The following is a 21,434-nucleotide window of genomic DNA, read 5'->3' as shown; positions in this document are numbered from 1 at the left end:
CGTCCGGAACTCATAACTGTGTCCCGGAATCCCGTTAAATAGGTCTAATGTGCAGCGGCCGGGATTAAGGTCGGGGAATCATATTATCCTTAATTGCGTACTTAAGTACAAGTTTATGAAATGGATTAAGTCGATATAGGCGTGTTTTAATGCGGAACTAATGGACGAAGAATACGCAATGGTGTGGAAATTATTTACAAGAAAATGCAAAATGATTAATTTTATTTCAGGGGTTGATGTAATGAAGTGTTTTTATATGGACTCAACACATTTATACTCATTTGTTATACAAAATAAAAAGCGGTTACACACTGTTAAAAGCATTGTTATTCTTTATCAAGAAGTCAACTTATTTAATATCGACATCATAAACTCATATTTACCGTCAAATTATAGTAGCAACTTTAACAATCGGCACCTAAGCAAGAAGGCGGAATAACCACAATTTTCCTCGAAACTTCCGAACAAATTCGTATTCATTCGTGGTGTAGCTATCGCTTTCTACGTGGCATTAAGCGAATGAACTTTCATAAAGTACGCGCTACATTACTACCGTCTACAAAATAATATTCGCAAAACTTATGCAGCTTTAGAAATAAGTTTACGTATGGATTATTTTCAAGCAACGCAAAATTAAAACTCGTCTCTTGAATATAAATTAATTTAATTGCAAATTTAAGAATCTTTTCAGAGCATTTCTTTTAAATATAAATGAAGTTAAAAACTTAAGTTTCTAAAATAAATGAATGGTTATAGAAATAAAATAACATTAACTAAATATTATTTTACTATCTAATTTTGTATGGATGCTGGCAAAATGGAAACAGCAGAGGGATTTGGAATCTAGATAGGGACATCCAGCATGATTGCCAGTTCGCAAAGGGACCGCATACATGCGACAAGATAACGCCCTGAATTCATACCCGTTAATAGAGTTGTTCTTGTGTTAGAATTATAGATATCGATAAAATTTATTTGAATGTAGAAGAATATTTGTTGATGTTGAGTTGAGTGATAAGAAGATATTATTATGCTCAAATAATAATTGTTCTACATGTTTTAGATAACAGTATTAAAGTTATAATCCTATTTATTTATATACAAAAACAATCGTACTTTCGTGCTTGCAGTTACTACTTAAAATCAAGAAAGAAAACCTATTGAATCCCCATCATCCCTCTACATCATATGAGATGAAACACTAAATTCTTGATGAATAAAAAACTAGGAAGCAATCTCCAAGGATATTATTGATTACAACATTTATCGATAATTAAATGGACCTCACTAGCGGAGGCCTAACGGAACCACGGGAATCAATAACTGCTGACCATCTCATTACAAATACTCATTTTCGATCAATTCCAGACAAACGATTTTCATTCGTATCTCTATTTGCATAATAACTAGTTTCCATTACATCGCGAGTGATATTGCTTTACCTTGATAAGTCTAATAAAACTATCAAACTAAAATGCAGTAGCGATCTGAATGTTAAACAGTTTGTAAAGTGACAGATAAAGATAAATTATACTAGCATTATTCTGATAGTTAAGTTATTCTGTGAAAACTGACACATTATTATGACAGAAAAAAATATAAAAGACTTTCGCTAAATCGCAATAAATCAGCTCGCTTTCATGATTTCTATAAATCTATGATTAACAAAGCAACGTTAAAATTGATCAGTTTGTTACAAAAGTGTATAAAATGTTTTCGTTATTACACACATTATAAACAAAGTGGAGATTTAAGAAATTGAGTGGATAGTTAAGAAACCAAAAATGGATATTTGCCGCAGAATTCTACTTTAGAACACTTTTAAAAAACATATTTCTTTTAATATCAGATTGATTTTCACTTTTCACTTATAAATATTTGCCCAGTACCTTTGACATTACATTGATCGATTTTATAAAGAATTTACTCGCATTGTTACCTACTTTATCTAGACAGCGCAACTATAGAAAAAACGCATCATTATTCGCATTGTAAAAAATTCTCTTTCAACAATTTCTAAAGAGGCGAATAGTCGATCGTTTACGTTAGAACTTGAAAATAGTTTAAAAAGGATTCGAAGTGGAGTCTTAAAGATCCGATAATGAGTGTTCACTAAAGTAATCACACGCTATTCAAAGTTTAGAGTTCCGTTTCTTTGTTATTGTTTTATTTAAACTTAAGTTGCTTTAATCTTCACTTCATTACTTAATCTGTACTTTTTAGAAAGCATGGTTTACGTGTTAAAGTCAGAAAAATATGTGTTGATATTAGATTAATGGTTGTTAATACTAATGCAGAAAACGAAAAAAAAGTTATGAAACAAATAAAAAACATTTAAAATACAATGAATTCTCGTGTGTACACCGGCGAAGTGAACGAGGTTGCAGATAAAAATGTTATTGAATACATAAAGCACGCCGGCTAAACAATGACGTTTGCAGCGCGCCAAATTAATATCGACTTTGTTAGAACTATATTTATTGCAGCTTTTATTCATGTTTTAGATAGATTTATCAATGTTAGAAAAATGTCACGTGAAAATGTTTTACGTATGTAAGCTATTGGTGTTATAAATATGTGCCTTTTGTATATACATGTTAACAACTTTATTTATTATACAAGTAATCAAAAATCAATATTTTCACAGTAAAAAATAATCTAATTTCCGCCACGAACTTTTTTTTATTATCATAAGGTGGCAAACGAGTCAGCGGCCACCTGAAATAACGAAGGACCGTTGCCCATAGACATACGCAATTGCATATGCGTTGCCTACCTTTAATCGACTGAGGAGAGGATGCACAGAAAGAAAATATTTTCCTTTTCCATGCATTCTCTCATCCGGAAAGTCCACTTCAACTTCCCGTTCTTTCCTTATAATAAAAAGGGTGGGAAGGGAAAGAGGACTAAATAAGGCCTCCGGGACGCACACTCATCAGACAAAACGCAGAATTGCTTCCACTTGACGCCTGTCTTCTATGTGGTCATGGTATTTCACCGGGCGAGCCGGGCTAATTCGTGCGAAGATGTTAAAGCGGGCTCTACCACTGTTAAAAACGAATATTAAAACAATGATTTTCTAAAAGTAATACTATAAAATAAATTTAAGAAAACCAAATTAAGGGATGACGGTGAAGTAAAAGAGAAAGAGAAACAGTCCAAGTTGTGTATTGCCACATTTTGCGGCGAAGTGAGCGAAGTCTCAGATAAAAGTTCTATTAAAAGAACTGTAGACAGTTTTAATTATGCAAAATCAGCGATGTACGGCCACCTATTCGGGTCAACCGGCGCGAATGGAGGCTGGCAGTTTTAAAATTGAAACAATGGCCGGGAAATGAAGAGAGACCGCTTTGTACCTATGTCGAGAGGTAATAGTTTTGCAAAGGGTGACTCATATTGAAAGAAACTGCGCTCACCGCTTACTTTGACTCGAAACTTAAAGACTAATTAGCATTCGACTTTCTGAAGATCTTTAAAGAATTAGTTTTAAATTAACAATACTTTTAAATGCGAAGAATTCTAAAAAAAAATCTTCAACAAATAACCTAAAAGAGTAGTCGTAATAATACAGTGAAGTTGAAATGTTTCCCGAAGTGAAATTCTCAACAAAAATTGTAGCGAGCTGCAGGAGTATAACGGAGCCAACGCCTCCTACATCTGCGCTTAAATTTTGTTCAAGGAACTTTATTTTAGTTCACCTAAACGCGTGGAATAAGCTCTTGTAAAAGGAAAAAGCAACACTAAGTTTAAGATAAGAAAGAATTTGTTGTTGCATTATGCTTAATATTTTAAGAGCTCTGGAGCATTAGCATGTGTAAACAGTTTTCTCACGTTTACATATCTTGCCTTTTTTGGGTAACTTGCTAACGAGACAAGTCTGTAATAGAAAAAAATCAGAAAAGGAAAACACCTTACAAAATTTAATAGCAAATTTTTAAGTAATTACCAAAAACTTACGTCATCGTCTAGATATTAAATATTACTTTAATTCATTTGATGATTAGATGTTTTCATTTCCTATATTTTTTATGCAATAATTAACTAGTTTTTTAAGCTTCAAAATAAAAACATCTCTTTAAAAAACCTAATCGTTTAAAATTCATAAACCGCTAACTTAAACATATATAACTATATTCTGGGACTAATGTTCATTACATTGATATACAAATGATATGTCTAATCTAACAAGCAATGTATACATAGAATATTCCATTTCCATTATCGAAATGCATGCACCGTAACGAGGTGCATCGTCTAACTTATTGAAGTTAATGAATGTTCCTTAATGTACCAGAGTTTACCTACACAGTTACCTCCCTCTTGTTTACTTACATTCGACTATTACTTTAGTCTGAGAGTACGATACTACATACTAACTTCGCATTAGATCTATATCTTGTCTTGTTTTCTAAATCAGAGGGCATAACTGTGGCAAGAGCCATCGTATCGACTTCAACAAAATATGTATAAAATTTGTTCAGCGCCCCCTATTGAGCTATAAAGTAAACTAGAATTTCATACTAATTTTGACATCCCGACGAAGCGTGTGGCCGGATCCATGACCACTTAGAGCGTTTTATTTGCTGAATCGGGTGCTCTCTACTACGTGCCAGGAGTTCTTCGTTGAGCACTTTAAGTCAAATCAAGTTAGTCAATTTTGACATACTTGCCGATAATGTTATGAAGACGCTTGTCGTAAATATTCGTGATAGACCCACAGTTAATTTGAAGATTATTACAATTTCTCATATTTTGAGAAACATGACTACAAAAGGGGTTCATACAATACATGCATTAGTTTAAGCGACTTCTGAGCCAAAAGTATCAGAGACAAATCCTGCTAAATCGTAATAAGCCAATTACGACCAGTAAACTTACTTATAGATTGTATTATAGCATTATTGTACAGCCCAGCCCATCTCAATAGTCAAAATAGTAACAAATTTTCGAATTTAAAACCGTAAAAATAAATGAAATATTTAAATTCATATGAAGTATAGTTTCGAAGGCAAAAGTAAGAATTCATTTGAAAACTTAACTGGAATCCATTATCGTTTACTTCCCGACTCTCTCAAGAACTACAACTTAATTAAAGTTGATGAGAAAAAACAGCTATTCCTGTGAAGTCGGTGCTCTTACATAAAACTGTCGCGACACTCCCGACTTTATCTCGTACATAGAGTGGAGATATAACACTAAGAACTTTCACGATTCTTCTCGTCATTGTGAATTTATTGAGCCCAGGTTCTTAAGTTATTCTACACATTTACTGTCCGGACAAACAATACGTGCTTTGCTATTATTATTATATTAAAAAATAGAAAACCACAGAGATAGTAAGGACTAGAAGTCGCATATTTAATTAATTCGTGTCGTTTAAAGATATGTAATACAAGTTGGTTCATGTTTTTTTAGAGATATATTTATTATTCTTGATTCAGAAACTCTTTTTATTACGATAAATAACATTATAATAAACACTTCTTAAACTAAAGATGCCATATTTAATATTTCTTTTCTTTTTAAATATCGTTTGTCAAAGTTATATTTACAAACTCTACTAAATTCTAGTTTATAAAAGTGTCTTGAAATTTTTATCGCGTTCACCTACCGAAATTACTTTGGACCATCAATGTGGCGACGGAAAAAAATATACGTTGAAAGTTAAAAAAGCTCGTCTTCTAAACAAGGGGCGTGTATTAAAGCTCCGTCCTGATAAGAAGCCGGAGACTCGGTACCTCGGAGTTAATCATGAACCTCAGAGCTTATTTACATAATGTTTCCTTTATCCTACTTGCTTAGAGGATCGGAAAGTTTTGTTGGGGCCGCGCGGCGTCGCAGCGGGGTGCGTAGGCGTTATTTATTCGTTATTAACATAATTATACTTTGGTAAGTAACAAGTGGGAAGAAATTATGAAGTAATATACTTAAATACATATAAAGAGACATAAATTCATCTTTAAGATTAAGCTTATCATCATCAGATTTTGATAATAATAAACGCCTTTTTTCATATGTTTTTATTTCAAAAAAAAAAATATTTACTTACTTTTAAAAAGATAAAATATAAATGTGAAATAAATTGTTTAAAGTGACATCTATTTCAATATAAAACATACTGACTAAAATAGTGTTTGGTAACATAGTTGTTAAAGCATGAAAAAGAGTTTTGAATAAAATATATCGGGTGTACGCTTTCAATCAGACAATTTATCTGACTTTTATTTTATCACCGGTCGGTCCATTGACGAAACGAGAACTAAAATTAAAGCCGCGCTCTCGTTTAGTTCGGATAGTTAATTCGTAAGCTTATTAACAAGTTGCAAAACGGGGCTTTAGTTTGGCCGGGCTATCGAATCAGTGTAAACAAGTAACAAATTACGTGGCGAATTAGCCCGGACGCGTTGAAAACATCGACTCGATTGCATGTTTCCTAAACCGCGTGTACACAGGGTAATATATATGAACGCGTCAACACGACTATTGCTGTACTGGTATATGCAGTTATATATCGCGGCCGGCGGATCGCGGATGCGAATTTAATATCTGTCAGGGACAGGGAGAGCCGCGGGAGCGAGTTACGATTCTAGGTACGCACATCGTATTTGATACCAAATAAAAAAAGTTGTTCATTTTATTTTTAAAACACATTAAAGAAGGAAAACACAGATTATAGAAGATTGTTGTGTTACAAAGCATTTTACATGAGAATAAGTAAACTACTGAGAAAATGAAGACAACCAAAGTAGAAATTATACTATTCATAGGATATTTCCGTTCTACTAAAATAAGACGAAGATAAATCTTTTATTTATTATTAAAATAAATACTAGAGTATCTAATCCAACGTCAGTAACGCGCAGTCCACACCACGTATAGCACTATTATGAGACATCTCATTTCACGTGTTCGCTGCCATTGTGCCCGATGGGAGATATGTTTACATAAAAATCTAACATCTCTAAATAATTGTCTAGAAATGATAGCCTATTTATGAAATAAAAGACAAACGCCGACGGTTTAATTGATATCCCTGTAGTCTATGGCTTTCAAAGCTAAATGTTTAAGTCTAGAAATTTCGGTAGTTAGAGCAAGAAAATTAATCGTAGACAATCTAAATTCAATATTAATTTTAAATTGCTATAATAAAAACTACTGCATCATATGAAAGATTATATATTGTAAATCTTACTTCTAATATAAATGCTAAAGTTTTGATGTATGGATGGATGTTTGTATCTCCAGACCGACTTAACGGACCTTGGTGAAATTTGGCATAGATAGTTTGAAAGAACACATAGCTTACTAATTAAGGTTTTTTTTAATACCACAAGAACGGAATCGCGGGCGATAGCTGGTAACAATAATAAATGAAAAACATGTATTTATTTCTAACAAATCATGTAATTTATAACTGACAGAAATATAAAATGAGCTATAAATATGACGAGAATGTTCGCAAACTGTAAACAAATTCATAAAATGCAACAGACATAGGATCCGCGCGGCGCACTGGATAGTGTACAACATATTGCGGCTGGATGATGAACGAGCGGTGAATTCTCTTATAATATACTCCCTACTCTACATAATATGTTTTCTATACATTTATTTTAACTCATTTTTAATGGTAGAGTTTGCACAGATCTAGGTGTACTTTTATGGGTTACAATTGATATGTGTTGATGATTGAAAGATATTTAATATTTATGTAAAAAATTAAAAAGTTGAGTACATAGAGAATAAATTTTAAATTAGATGACTTGCTCTATATATGACGTCATAGCTAATACGCAATTATCACGGTCCATTAAATCAGTATGGTAATATTGTATTATATACACGGCATAATGCATGTTAACTAAATTCACATTTGTAAGCATTACAAAATCATATTTGCCATTTGATTCCGTTATGAGGGAATCATACGTCGCTACATATACGTAGACATCCGTCCAGTCGCAGCCTAACATTACTCACTGGAACTAACATTTATCCACGGCTCAAGTAACAAGCTGATAGCGGTTTATATTTCTAGATTTTATATTGAAATTTTGGCTACAAATTTATTTACATTATAATCTACCTACTTTATAAACTTTGGATATACTTCTTTTGTAGTAGTCCAAAAGAACTCTAAAAGAATTAAAATTTAATACGTGGATTCATCATCATTAGATTCAAAACAATATTTTTATATTGAATAAGCTGGTACTTGACTACGAAAATATGGTCGAAAGATTGTACGCGCTATCTTAGTAAATGCCTATTTACTCCATACATCTATAAAAGCCTTCACTCCCTTAAGCATATCCTCCTTCATACAATCCATACAAATTTTATTTGGAGTTCATCTACATTTGTAGCCCACTTTCAATATCATTACTTTCCTGTTTATGTGATCTGATTTATAATTATGATATATTTGGTTTATATTAAAGTCATATTATTAAATAATCTTACCCTCAGCTTTGCTTATGTAGCGTTTGTTTTTCCTCTTGCCGATGGCATTCTTCCTTACCGAAGGACGTGGCCGATCTGAAAATATTTCGTCATTGTTTTCTACTTCGCCTTGCCGGACATTTTTATATAAACCTATATATCTATATATCTCAATCTCAGCAGGCGATTATATTATATACTTTACATAGTGTTTTGCCGAATTTTAAAAACCGTATTAAAATATTGTGCAACAAACAAACAGAAAGAAACAATGGAAGTGTATGTTTAGATGATCAATCTTGTTTATGTATTTAAATGACATGCGAATGTAAACGAAGTACACTTAGAGTGTTTAAAAAAGGATGTGGCTTTTGTGTTCGGTTTTGAGTGGATAAGAGGATGCGTTAAGAGGGTAACAGTAAATAGGAGGATTGGAGGATTTACACACTCCTCTCATACATACAAATTTCGAATACTCTTTACTACTGGGACAAGTGGTTGCTATAAACAATTTTACGGACCCTAACACTACGAATCAAAGTGGGGTCGCGCGATGCCATGAAATTTTAAAAGGAACTTTTGAACTACTGAGGTAATTCCTGACAAAACTATATATTATAATATGAAGACTATGGCTCTATTGTTAGATTTAAACTCTTAAAAGTAAAATGTTTAATATTTTTTTTCTTTTTGGTAATATTTGCGCTTTTATGCGAAACTCGAATAAAATAGACTTAAAAAAATTGACTGAAATTTTATAGTAAAATGTGGTAAATTATTTTGCTAAGTTCTTACTGAAAATTTGAGTGTACTCAAAAGATTTTTCTGATTCATTCGCCCTACAAAGCATTTTAATATAAAGCGAATCTTGCTAGCATAAAGTATTTTGGAGAATTTTCGTAGGCGGCTGTCTCGCAAAGTGTAAACTTTATAATAAAGGTGCAAAGGGTAGACTAATTGATTTACTCGAAAACCCATTAAAATGATTTACATTTCGGATACTCTGCGATTTTATAACGGCGAAATTAAAAAGTTGCTTTCCCCGCTCTCTCCGATGCCTCGTCCAGTCTAATTCACCCCGGCTAGCGCCCGGCGCCCGAGGAGGGGTGATTACCCCTTTATTGCTCCCCCGCGCCACCCCTAATGCATGACACTATTACGCTAGATGTGAACTAATGCTTTCAATGTCTTTTCTTGCAAAATTATTGGTAATCTTAATACTAAGTGTCTAGACAACAATATTATAAAAATGATGATATCTACGATGGTCAGCATTTGTTTTAATGAAGCGCCAATAACCTAATGGTTAAGGGATTACTGTTCACGTGGTCAGGGGTTCAAATTCCGTCATTCAACTATTGTAGTAAGCCATATCCTACCACAAGCCTAGCGCTTAGTTGGAATGGTGCAAGAAATATTAGTAATTTAAGGGAAATCTGCTAATATTTACTAAAATAAAATAGTTTGAGATAAATACACTAGAATAGGTCCTTCTATGACAAGTAAACATTACATAAATGTTATATTCACATCTAAATCTTATCTTTAGTTCGGTAGTTAACATAACAGATTTTAGTTTCCAAGAGTATACTTTTAGTTGTGTCCGTGTCAATAAGAACAAATATAACTATAAATGAACCTTTATTTTAATTTAATAGAACAACATGACCAACAGTTAAAACCACTGTTAAAACAAGGGTGTACTCCTCGGACTACAGAAAGGGCATTGTAACGGCCACAATGTCACGTGTACAATGAACCGACGCCTCAACACGAGTCGAGGTATATAGAGTTGTTAATTAGCTGCACTCTATAGAAACCAACAGGGACCATATCTCGTTAAAAACTGTAATTCTATTAAAAATTTCATTTACTAATTTCATAAAGCAGTATAACTGTAGAAATAACATAAAAACTTATTTACTGATAAGATTCCTTTTATAGAATTAATTAAAGTAATTATTAGCTTATTACATTTTTTTTGTTAAATAAAAGTTAACTGTCATATTTATGGTCGTATATATAAATTCAAGAAAATAATGACATTTAATTTAACATTAAAAATGCCAAAATATACGACAATGTAACACAAAATCGTTTAATAATCCGATGCTATTTGGCAGACGAAAAGGTGTCGCCAATATCTCGGCTCCAAGCTCTTGTCTGGAATACGAAGCATTTTCAGTGAAGAGGCTTGAGGTGGGAGTATCATTAGATGGAAATTCGTTTAATTGTTGTGAAAGCGAGCTTTAAATATTTCGCTTTACACAATTGTTAGACGTGAAGCAGTTAAAGAAAATTAGATTTCTTGTTAAAGGAACACGAGACAAATTATAGCAAATAATGTCTTTTGTGATTGTTATTATAGTTGAAATTGATACAATAAACGACAATTTCTTCCTTGAATGTAATAGAATTAATGTTTATTTTATTATTTTTAGATCTTGAAATATTATTACATAAGCCGTCGTGTCGAATTAGGATCTTATTAAAGGAACAAAGTTGTGAATTTAAGAAAATTTATTGTTATTTTGTGATTTTATATTTAAATAATAAAGCTAATGAATTGTTTTTATAATAAATTGATACAACAACTTTGAGCTGATAACAAAACTATAGTGGTGAATAAAAACAAAACAGACCTCGTACATTAATAATATTACTTTCGCAATTTTGTAGGTGTTATACTTAGTTTCGAAAGGCGATATTAAAGATACAATTACATGCATTTCCAGCATTGTATTGCAGTTATAGTGATTCAGATTGTCCGATCTAGTGTGGCATATCTAGATTGACACATAAATCCGATACAATCCGATTAGGTATAAAGTTGATTACGTTAAAGGTCAGACTAATATACGAAGAAAGATAATAATCATATATTACTTATGCAACAATAAATTACGTAAACATTAATCAATTTAATCTCGAATAATGTACATATGTAAGTTCAAAATGAGATGGTAATTCCAATTTTTCTGACTTAAACTAAAACATAAACAGATTTGTTTACCATTCACTAATTGTAGTTTACTAAATGGTTAATCGAATTTATGAGCTTTTATCAACGTTGGACAATGATGTGCAAGCGAAATTACAAGCCTAAAATAATCTATTGATATTCCTAAAATATAGTACCAATACAAGTTAGATATATCTTTGTTAACTTAAATACAACATTTATAATAGGTTTAATATATCATTTTTTTTTATATCATAAGATGGCAAACGTGCAAGCGGCCACCTGAAATCGCTGAAATACCGAAGTGACCGTTGCTCATAGACATACGCAATTGCATATGCGTTGCCTACCTTTAATCGACGGAGGAGAGGATGCACCGAAAGAAAATATTTTCCCTTCCCATGCATCCTCTCATCCGGAAAGTCCACTTCCACTTCCCATCCTTTCCTTATAAGAAAAAGGATGGGAAGGGAAAGAGGACTATATTAGGCCTCCGGGACGCACACTCATCAGACGAAACGCGAAATCGTTTCCACTTCACGCCTGTCTTCTGTGTGGTCGTGGTATTTCACCGGGCGAGCCGAGCCAATTTGTGCGAAGATGTTAAAACGGGCTCTACCACTGTTAGAGTTTATTACTAACTTCATTTGATTATGTACTTAATTAAACATGTATCAAGCAAAGATTTCAATCATCTTCAATATGCTATCTATATGCAAGAACAAACACTCCATTCGAAGCCGTAGTTAAGTCATTCGAAGCCGTAGTTAAGTGGATGGCACTACTAACATTTCGCTTTGCTTTTAGAAAAATCAATCATATACCTATTAAATTACAGTTCACTTTCATTAAAAGTAAAATTTAGTATTGAATTTAAACGTCATTTTTTAATAACATTTAAGAAGTAGAATGTAAAGATGAAGTATACAGAGCGTAGTTAATAAGAAAATTCCCAAAAAGGTTTCGCGGTCAACAACTATATAGAAAATAGCAATGTTTTTATACGCGTGTGGAATCGCACAGCTATAGTATATACAAAGTGAAATTCACTTTAAATTCAGAAATATTTAAATGTTTAGTTTCCACATAAAACAGTAGCCCAACAACACCTCAAACTCGTTGAAGTTGTAAATTCCTTTTCTAAGCAAAAAGTAGCAATTCAGTCACAAAAAATATTCTACAATACAGTAAATTAATTGGCACTTTCATTGAAATATTTTACATGTAATAATATATTTTATATTATAGAGTTAAGTATAGCATGTTCATTCGTCGTAAGAATGAAGTGCCATCGCGAGTCGTAATTGTGGCCGCGAGCCGGAGCCGGGAACAATTCGCCACTCGACGCCACGCATCCGTGAGTGCTACTCGATTCGTACAGTAGAATGAAGCTTTAAAATAAAATCAAATGGATAAAAACTTTTCAACATATTATGTACTACAAGAAATGTATTAATATATCGAAAAGTTACATCCACATGAGCAAGAGAATAAAATAACAGATTCATTTTGTAATACATGGAATAATATATAGATTATTTTGTAAGATTCTTCACCTATTTACCGTGGGTTTCTGACACACAAATCCCGTATCACACATGTATTTGTCCCTTTCATCATCTTTGACAACACTGAAACAACTATATGTTTTAAAATGAAATTTTGATCTCAGGAACCCAGAGTAAAACTGCCAGATTTATGTAACATGATCAAGAAGGGTCTTAAAACTGAAATGACGGAAAAAAATAATTCTTAGATAAAAATTGAAATAATTTATCGTTGAAATATGAAAGATTGAATTTATATTTATTTATACCTATATAATAATTATGAAAATGTTTGAAAATATAAATCGTTATAAAACTCGCTTAACAAAATAAAATGCTAAAATAAATGCACTATTAAAATCGCTCAGTCAGACGGAAGTACTTAACTGTAAATCGCTGTACATTGAATTTCATGCGAAACTCACAATTTCAGTCATCTTTTGACAATGCCCAATCGGAATATTTTTCATATATTGTGGAATAAACATGCATTCGAATATTTGTGAAACGGAATTATTATGTGTAGTTTAAAATATTGTTTTAATTTCAATCAGTGATAATATCATAGTTCTCGTAATCTCACGAAATTATAAATTTGAATGTTTGGATGGATGGATGGTTGTTTGTTGGAAGATATCTCAAGAAAGGTGCATGGATTTTGATGAAATTAGCATGGACGAAGAACATAGACTACTTATAAAGTTTTATTTTAGTTCTGCGTGGACGGATTCGTGGGCATAAGGTAGTATAGAATAATTTTAACTATTCATAAGCAAGCTAATTTAAAATTAATAATTTCTCATTTATGTAGTTTAATATTATCGTATAGACCAAAATCAATCGCATTATCGTGTTCATTTACTTTCTAACACAATTACGCTTTAGTCCAAAACATCAAGTTCCATTTAGACGAGAGACGATCGTAGCATAAAGACATTAAATAATCGATGACAAAATCTAAATAGGAAAAGTTTGAGGACGTCGCGTCGCGTCGCCTCGATTTTGACGTTTGGCGCCAAACCAAATTCAACCTTCTCGTTAAATTTGATAGAGCAACTTGTAACGAGTTACGATACTACTTTCTTCAAAACTAAAATGTTATAAACTTAACTAACAATAACTTAACAATAATTTTAACGACTAAATACTCGAGATATGCGTCGTATGCGTTGAACAAAAGTTAACTTATTTTTGAGTTAATTATAATTGGGTGGCTGAGGTAAACAGCGTGCGCACTGTTACCTACATATACTCGTAAATATTGATTTATAAAATGTTTTAATCGCAAATATTTTCTATGCAATGCTTTAGGCAATTCTATAGCATACATTTTATTAAACAAAATATTCTACAGAGATAACAGGACTACGCCGTTGGGTTCATGATAACGCATTCCGTCAGATGACTAACTGCTCGTATGCAGAGCAAACACGTTGCTCACAATAGCTCCTGCAAACAATCACTCTTAATGCACGACAGGGCCACTCAAAACGAACACTAATCTAAAAACATTCCTATGTAATATTTGTCATAATATCCATATAAGTAATATTTTGCCGACAATATTACTAATCTAATACTTATTACATATATTAGATTGTGATTTCAGAATATCGTAATATGTTTGACTTTTAATGCCATACTAAGAGTTGCCCGCGATTTCGTTGACGCCGAATTTGAAAATTAGCATATTACTTCAATACAACTATCAAAATTGATAAAGACGTTTCGTGGATTACGCGAAACAAATGTTACCTTGCGGACATACAGACAGACAAAATTTAAACATTGGTTTCCATTAAGAGCAACGCGAACAGTATGTATAATATTTTAATATTACATACAGACATAGCAATTTTATTAATATATATAAAGATATCTCATTAAAGTAACTGGCCACGTCATATACAAATTACATAAATACAATGATAAATAATGGTCCTCGGTTTACGTCTCTCTCAAAGTAGATTTTACGTTTGTTAGAAAGCTTTGTCTCCTTAAGTCTTCTTCATCCGTCCTGATCCCGCGGCCCTTTTTAACTCACGTAAAAATTTCCAAGTGCCTTTCACTAGCTTTTACTGCTTACGAATTGCCAGTTTTTATGCGACTAACTTTACATTGTTACTCTCACGATGCAAAAGATACGAATTTTATAAGTTTTTAGATCTTTTTAAGTGTTGCCAGGAGTTCTTTCTAAATATTGTGTCAACTTTGTCTATGGTGCAAATGTTTCTAACCTTATCATCTTTTGTTTTATTTTCTATAAAAATTATCTACATTAAATGCTACTTGAAGGCAATGCTTTTTTATTATTTTTTTGAAGAACTATCTTAAATGTTGATGAAAATCAAAAGAAAATCATATTTAAATGGTGTTAATAAACAAATTTACTTCATAAAACGTTTCATTAGACTAAATCTTTATTTCCTATTACTTCAAAAATATCAGTGGCTATTACTAAATCTAGGTAAAGTTATCGAGATTTCTTGCTGTGTATTTTTAATAATGGAGATAAAACGCAACATTAATACAGAAACAAACAAGCAACACTAAAAGGCAACCACAATGTTGCGAAGTGTTTTCACTCAGCGGCAAAAAAGCCCACTGAAAGTTAAAACGCGGTAGGCATCACAAAATTGCGGATGTTTGCTCTACACATAAAAGCGTTTAACTCTTATAACGCTTAAAAATAAGACTCTATAATAAATATTGTAAATTTTTCCTTTATGACATGTTCATATTAAAGTATAATTAGGCACTTAATTTCGATCAAAAATTAAGGCTACAAAAATTCGTCAGATATCACTATAATATATAAAAATATTTTTAGTTTTACATTTTATCTAAAATTTACAACTTTCCCTCCCTGGTCGCAGATCCAGGGCAGACCCAAAACGTGATGGAAAGATGTAGTAATAAAAGACTGAGTGTCATGTTTCAGAAGAGGATGTCATGGACAGAGCGAAGTGGAAGAGATGGATTGGGAAAGCTGACCCCACCATCTTGAGGGATGCAAGCTAGGCAGAGAGAGAGAGAATTAATCTAAAATTTGTCAAAAATAAAGGGATACAGCATTCAGAAATAGACATATTATTGTTTAATTTCATTACTGTGGAATAAAATAAACAAAGCGACGTAGCTTAAAGGAATTGTAACAATACAATGCGAAGTTTGTCTCTAAATTAACGACTTTAATCCAAAACCTTACTTAAAAATATGAGAAAAACTTGGACAATTATTGTCTTGTTACTGCAAATATATTGTCGACCTCAAAAAGTTTCACGGCAGAAAGAAAAGCAAGGCCCTCAGTGAAAGAATTCAAACTGGATTTCGCTATTTTAATGATGTTCCGTCGCAACGCCTACTTGATAAGAAGGGACCAACGACGGTCAGAATACGAAAACTATTTGACGACTTGAGGATGTTGAAGTAGTTTTCAAGAGACTATTATTTTTAGAAATTTTAAGAAGAATCGTACTAACATTTGGATTAAATGCGCTTCTCCGTGCAAAAATAAAGTGCCAAATATTGTGATAATAGTGACATGAACCTGATTGTAAAGCATCAAAATAATTTGAAGATACGTAAAATTTACTTCATTTTATTCAAATTTTATTATTGTATTTGAAATAAATTTTGAACTCAACAAACAAATATGTTATAAAAATAATACCATTAAAAACATTGTCAGAGTTCCAATTCGTTTATACGAGAAAGGCCTTTGTGATTAATTACACGGTCTTTTTCGCTGTAATTACGTCCTTTGTAACTTGACCCGGCCAACAGTGCACTTTAAACATTGTATAAGTCAGCTGGTAAATGCCTCAAATACTGCGACGCGACGACGCTTTTCACAAAAAAATATGACGTAAACATATTAGCGTAAAGTTGGATTTTTTCTTTGACGCGACAAATGCAATGAAACTATATTTTTAACTCAATACAAAAGTAATCATCATCATCAGCTCACTATTCGTCCCCACCGAGAGGCTCGGGGTGGTTAAGGGTGATTAGGCCATAGAGAGAGCGTCGGTGGCTCAGGGGTCAAGCACTTGCCTTGCAATCTGCGGGTCCTGAGTTCGAATCCCACCTTGTACCAAAGAGTTTTTCAATTTCCGATTTACATATGCACATTTAACCGACGTTCTTACGGTGAAGTATAATAATATATTATTGCATGTCAAATTGGATGGAATGTGTAAAAAAATACGTCTCAAATTACATATCCTTCTAGATAGTAACTCAAATAAATAATTGATTTAATTACATCATCAAAGTATACTATAAGTTTGAGAATAATAAAATTAATGTAATCATAAAAACGCGTCCTCAGCGGCATTAATTACTCGCCTTTGTCTTCCCCCTCCGCTCCCCGCGAATCTTATCAAAAGACAAAGGAAAGGTAATAGACTTCGTTTGCTAATGTTCTGAGGACGGAGTTAATCAACTTCAATTGATGCAGAAGCGATAATGACTCGTAGCGAATCGACATTATCTAATCGATATACGACACCGTAAGCCTCTTCAACAAAAGTTCCAATCCAACTTTTATCACTTCACCAAGTCTCACAAAAAGTCGGCTTCGTTCCGTAAGCCATCACAACTCGGTAACTCGTGTAATAAAACGAGAGAAGGCCTGCTATCTGAAAATCGAGGAATTATAAAATGGAATTCCATTTGAGCTTTAATTCAGATGGGAATAAAATTCTACCTACAACTACCCTGCTTTCTCGGCTTACGTTCGCTTCGAAGAAATATGTACGATGATTGAAATTTTTCTTAATCCCCTTAGTCCGCAGATAGCTTTAGTTAATGTTGGATTTATAGTTATTGTTAAATCAATTACAAAGTTATATATGTCAAGGGATTAAGTCTAATATTGAATTTACCATCATCTATATTAACACGATTTACGGTTGGTTTCTAAGACCAAAATGTCGATGAAAGAAGATTGCATGTAGCTGAAATGCGTATGCTAAGATGGATGTGTGGTGTGACAAGGAAGGATAAAGTTAAAAATGTGTATATTAGAGGAAGTTTGAAAGTAGCGCCAGTGATCGAGAAATTGAGGAGTAAAAGATTAGCGTGGTTTGGACATGTTATGAGGAGGGATGATGATGATATAAGCAAAAAAGTAAGATTGAATGTGGATGGCTACAAGGGTAGAGGAAGACCAAAAAAAGTATGGAATGACTGTGTGAAAGAGGATATGCGTAAGAAGGGGGTAGACTCGGATATGACGGCTGATAGAGATGTATGGAGGAGTAGTACATGCTGTGCCGACCCTCGATAGGGATAAGGGCAGGTTGATGATTCTAAGACCAAAATGTCCGTATGAAATGTCATCGTCATCTATATATTATCTTTGATAAATCAGACACAACAATAAGTTTTGAACATGGAGTTTGGTCACAGAATACCACGATTAATGAATACTTCCAAACGTCCAAAAAAGTAATCAAATTTTACTCTATCCCTTACAATCCGCAATAAAACTCTTTCTCAATTCATGCACACATAAATATACCAACAAAAGGGTCCCAAAGGTTCTGCTGGATGCATCAATAGCATTCGAGTCTCAATAAATCCTTTAAACAAATGTGCGGTGACAGATCAATAAACAGCGCCCCGCCAATGGCTCTCTGTTGGAAAATAAATAAGACGCGGGAAAGGCCGCTGTCAGAGATAGGTGAGACGCCGCGCCGTAACGCTTTCATACCCTCCATACTTTATAATGCTTTATCCTGAACAGCCTGAATACAACATATATATGACTATATCCATAATATTTATAAACAAAAAAATCGGTAACAGTACGGCATATATTTGATATTGACAAATAAGCTTATTATCAAACGTCATCCTTAAATCTGGGTTAAAAATAAATGTTTTGATTAATTATATAGTTTACAATAACATTAGAAAAGCAGAACGAAGTATAATCAAGGCATTTGGAATATGTAACCCTAATTAAAGTTACTTTAGTGAGTGTAAATCAAATTGTCTTTACTATACTGTTATTTGCAATGCTACGGATCTAGAGAGAAAATTTTGCAGTGAACATGAAGTACAGTCTATCAACTAATAAATAAAAAGCATTTGCAGCAATTAATCAAGATAAAAAGATTTTGTTAGTGCAAATACCTCGATACTCCATTAAAATTCACTCAAACACAAATGACAAGCTATGCAGAGTCTTCTAGTAGAGTCCGAACCATTATTGTTATATCTGACAAGTTAAAGCATTAAGTTCCAGACGGATATATCGTATAGGTTAGTACTCAAGAAGGGCGATATTAAAAGCACCCGAAACCGATATGCATTTATGCGTAGATGTATGAATGTAGAAGAAGCGAGAGAGATGTGTCAGGGCTGCGCCAAATGGAGGTCCGTGGTCTACATTTACCTTTACGGAACTGAGTTATGATGTTGTTGTAGCATTAGTGTTACATTTATGTTACAAATGTACGATATGTTACATTTGTAACACAAATTAAAATGTGATTTTCTATAGTAATGTCGCACACGCCTCAGACGCCACAGACGATATAACAAAGTTTTTGCCGGCGGTCGCAGATACATTAAAATCATTCGACAGTTGTGATCTACGAGTGTTTGAAGCGGTGGCCGTTTATCAGAACGCAAGCGAGCTCACCGAGTGCGCAGTTATAGCTCGCTTAATGGCCGAACTTTTGTATGTCTAGCCCTGTTCAAATTTGCCGATTTTCGCTACGGATAACCCTTGTATATTTATCGTTCTCCGCTATTGTTTGATTCGTCTTCGTTTCAATATTTGAACACCTTTCAAATTTTTTTATAATTCAGTAAGCCGTTTTTTTTGTCTTATTGGCTAACTCATGACTTCTAATAAACACTAAAAATTGTTCTCCGCAATACAAAGTAATAATTTGAACCATTACAACGGATAAAAGGAAAGGATAGAAATTGATTGGATAAAAGTTACTCGTAGGAAGGAAAAATGCAATTTCTTTAACATAATTAATCCTTTACGTCCTCAATGACTATATACATAGTGCAAAAAATCTACCTAAACATTCTGAAGTATTGATTTAGTCGATATTTTTAGCTATTCAGACTGTCTCAGTTAATAGCTACTTGACATTGGATAACTTGATTCTCGGAATGGCCTAACAAACATCACTTAAGTTAAATGAAAAGTTCTTCGCTTTGATTTGATTCTTATTGGATTTTCTCAAAAACAAAGCTACAGCTGTGTACAGTATAAGAGATATTTTAAGAGCTAAAAGCAGCTACTCATCAACTATTATTTTACAACCAATGTTAATTTACAATTAAAACCATCATCGAATAAAATTACAAATAAACGAAGACTTTACGTAAGATTTGTGTGTAATTTAATAAACAAGACACACAGTTAAATTGGTTATTTTATGGTCATTTCGTATTACTATTATAAATATTTTAATAAATATGTAAAAATAACTTTCTAACCTTATCCGAAAACGAAATGAATACATAAACTATAAAAAGAGAGTAACACATCTAAACGGAATGCTAACATATTAACCGCAGCAGAGATTTTCAGTCGGAATTCGAGCATTAAACAGGCTTTCATACATTATATCAACGCTTTTTAAAACCGCGGTATAAATTGCAACTGACCGTATCAAATGTTTATTACCATTGACACGTGTGAATCATCAAAATCATCTTATCATTCACAGAGCAGTTAAGATGAATATTGTTATTCTTTTGTTTAAAACATGAAAACCTCTTTCTTTTGTTTTAAGCCCGTACTGCCTACTGTTACCCACTAAGCGTCGACCACTGATGCTATGATATTTACTAATTAAAGCAAACCGTGTATAGTAGGCCTTATTTTTGCAAAAGGCATCGCGTTTATAAATTTGAAAGTTTTGATTTTAAATTCATATATACCAGTTAAGTACTTGGATGTTTACCTTAAAGAATTTTATTTGTTAGGTTTTTAATCTCATACAGAAAAGAAATGTACTATCAGCAGAAGTTTATTATTTGGTAACATTTTGTAGGTAATAACCCGGATATTTCGGACGATGATACATCGGAAATTTATCGCGTCATTAAATATTTCTACAATAACAGCGCCTGTCATTTTCAATTAGCCACCTTGAAAGTTGACTGCGATGACGTCACTTAATTAAGAGTCGCTGTCACTTTGTTACTTAGTTAATGCATTTGACATGATTCTTGATTAATATTGAAAAACTTTTTCTTAAATCAAGAAGGTAAATAAAAACTTAAGTTAAAGAAAACGGTATATTGGTTTAAAAAAAAATATTAGCTTATTGTTATGTATGCGCTTGCACTAGGCGTAAATAGGAACGGTCGGCTGCGTCCGACCTGTACGACAGTCATTAAAGACAGTCTGCACTGAGCAACCGTTGTTTTGATTACTCCCCATACTTATCACTTGTAATTCTCTAAAATTTAAAATCCCTTATTTTTAAAAATGGAACACT

At 32.8% G+C, this 21,434-nt stretch overlaps 1 protein-coding gene across 1 annotated transcript in view; it reads right to left on the bottom strand.

The window, feature by feature from the left end:
- Positions 1–21,434, bottom strand: part of bru3 (CUGBP Elav-like family member bruno 3) — a 385,675-nt gene that overhangs the window by 359,667 nt on the left and 4,574 nt on the right. Inside the window, exon 3 of the mRNA XM_013323499.1 lies at positions 8,464–8,538. Coding sequence (XP_013178953.1) covers positions 8,464–8,538 — 75 coding nt within the window. The remainder of the gene's footprint in view (positions 1–8,463; positions 8,539–21,434) is intronic.

The sequence above is a fragment of the Papilio xuthus genome, unplaced genomic scaffold, assembly GCF_000836235.2.
Source record: "Papilio xuthus unplaced genomic scaffold, Pxut_1.1 DF828952.1, whole genome shotgun sequence".
In the NCBI taxonomy this organism is placed as follows: domain Eukaryota; kingdom Metazoa; phylum Arthropoda; class Insecta; order Lepidoptera; family Papilionidae; genus Papilio; species Papilio xuthus.
Note: the sequence above shows the minus strand (reverse complement) of the source record. Positions and strands in the feature narration are given on the sequence as shown.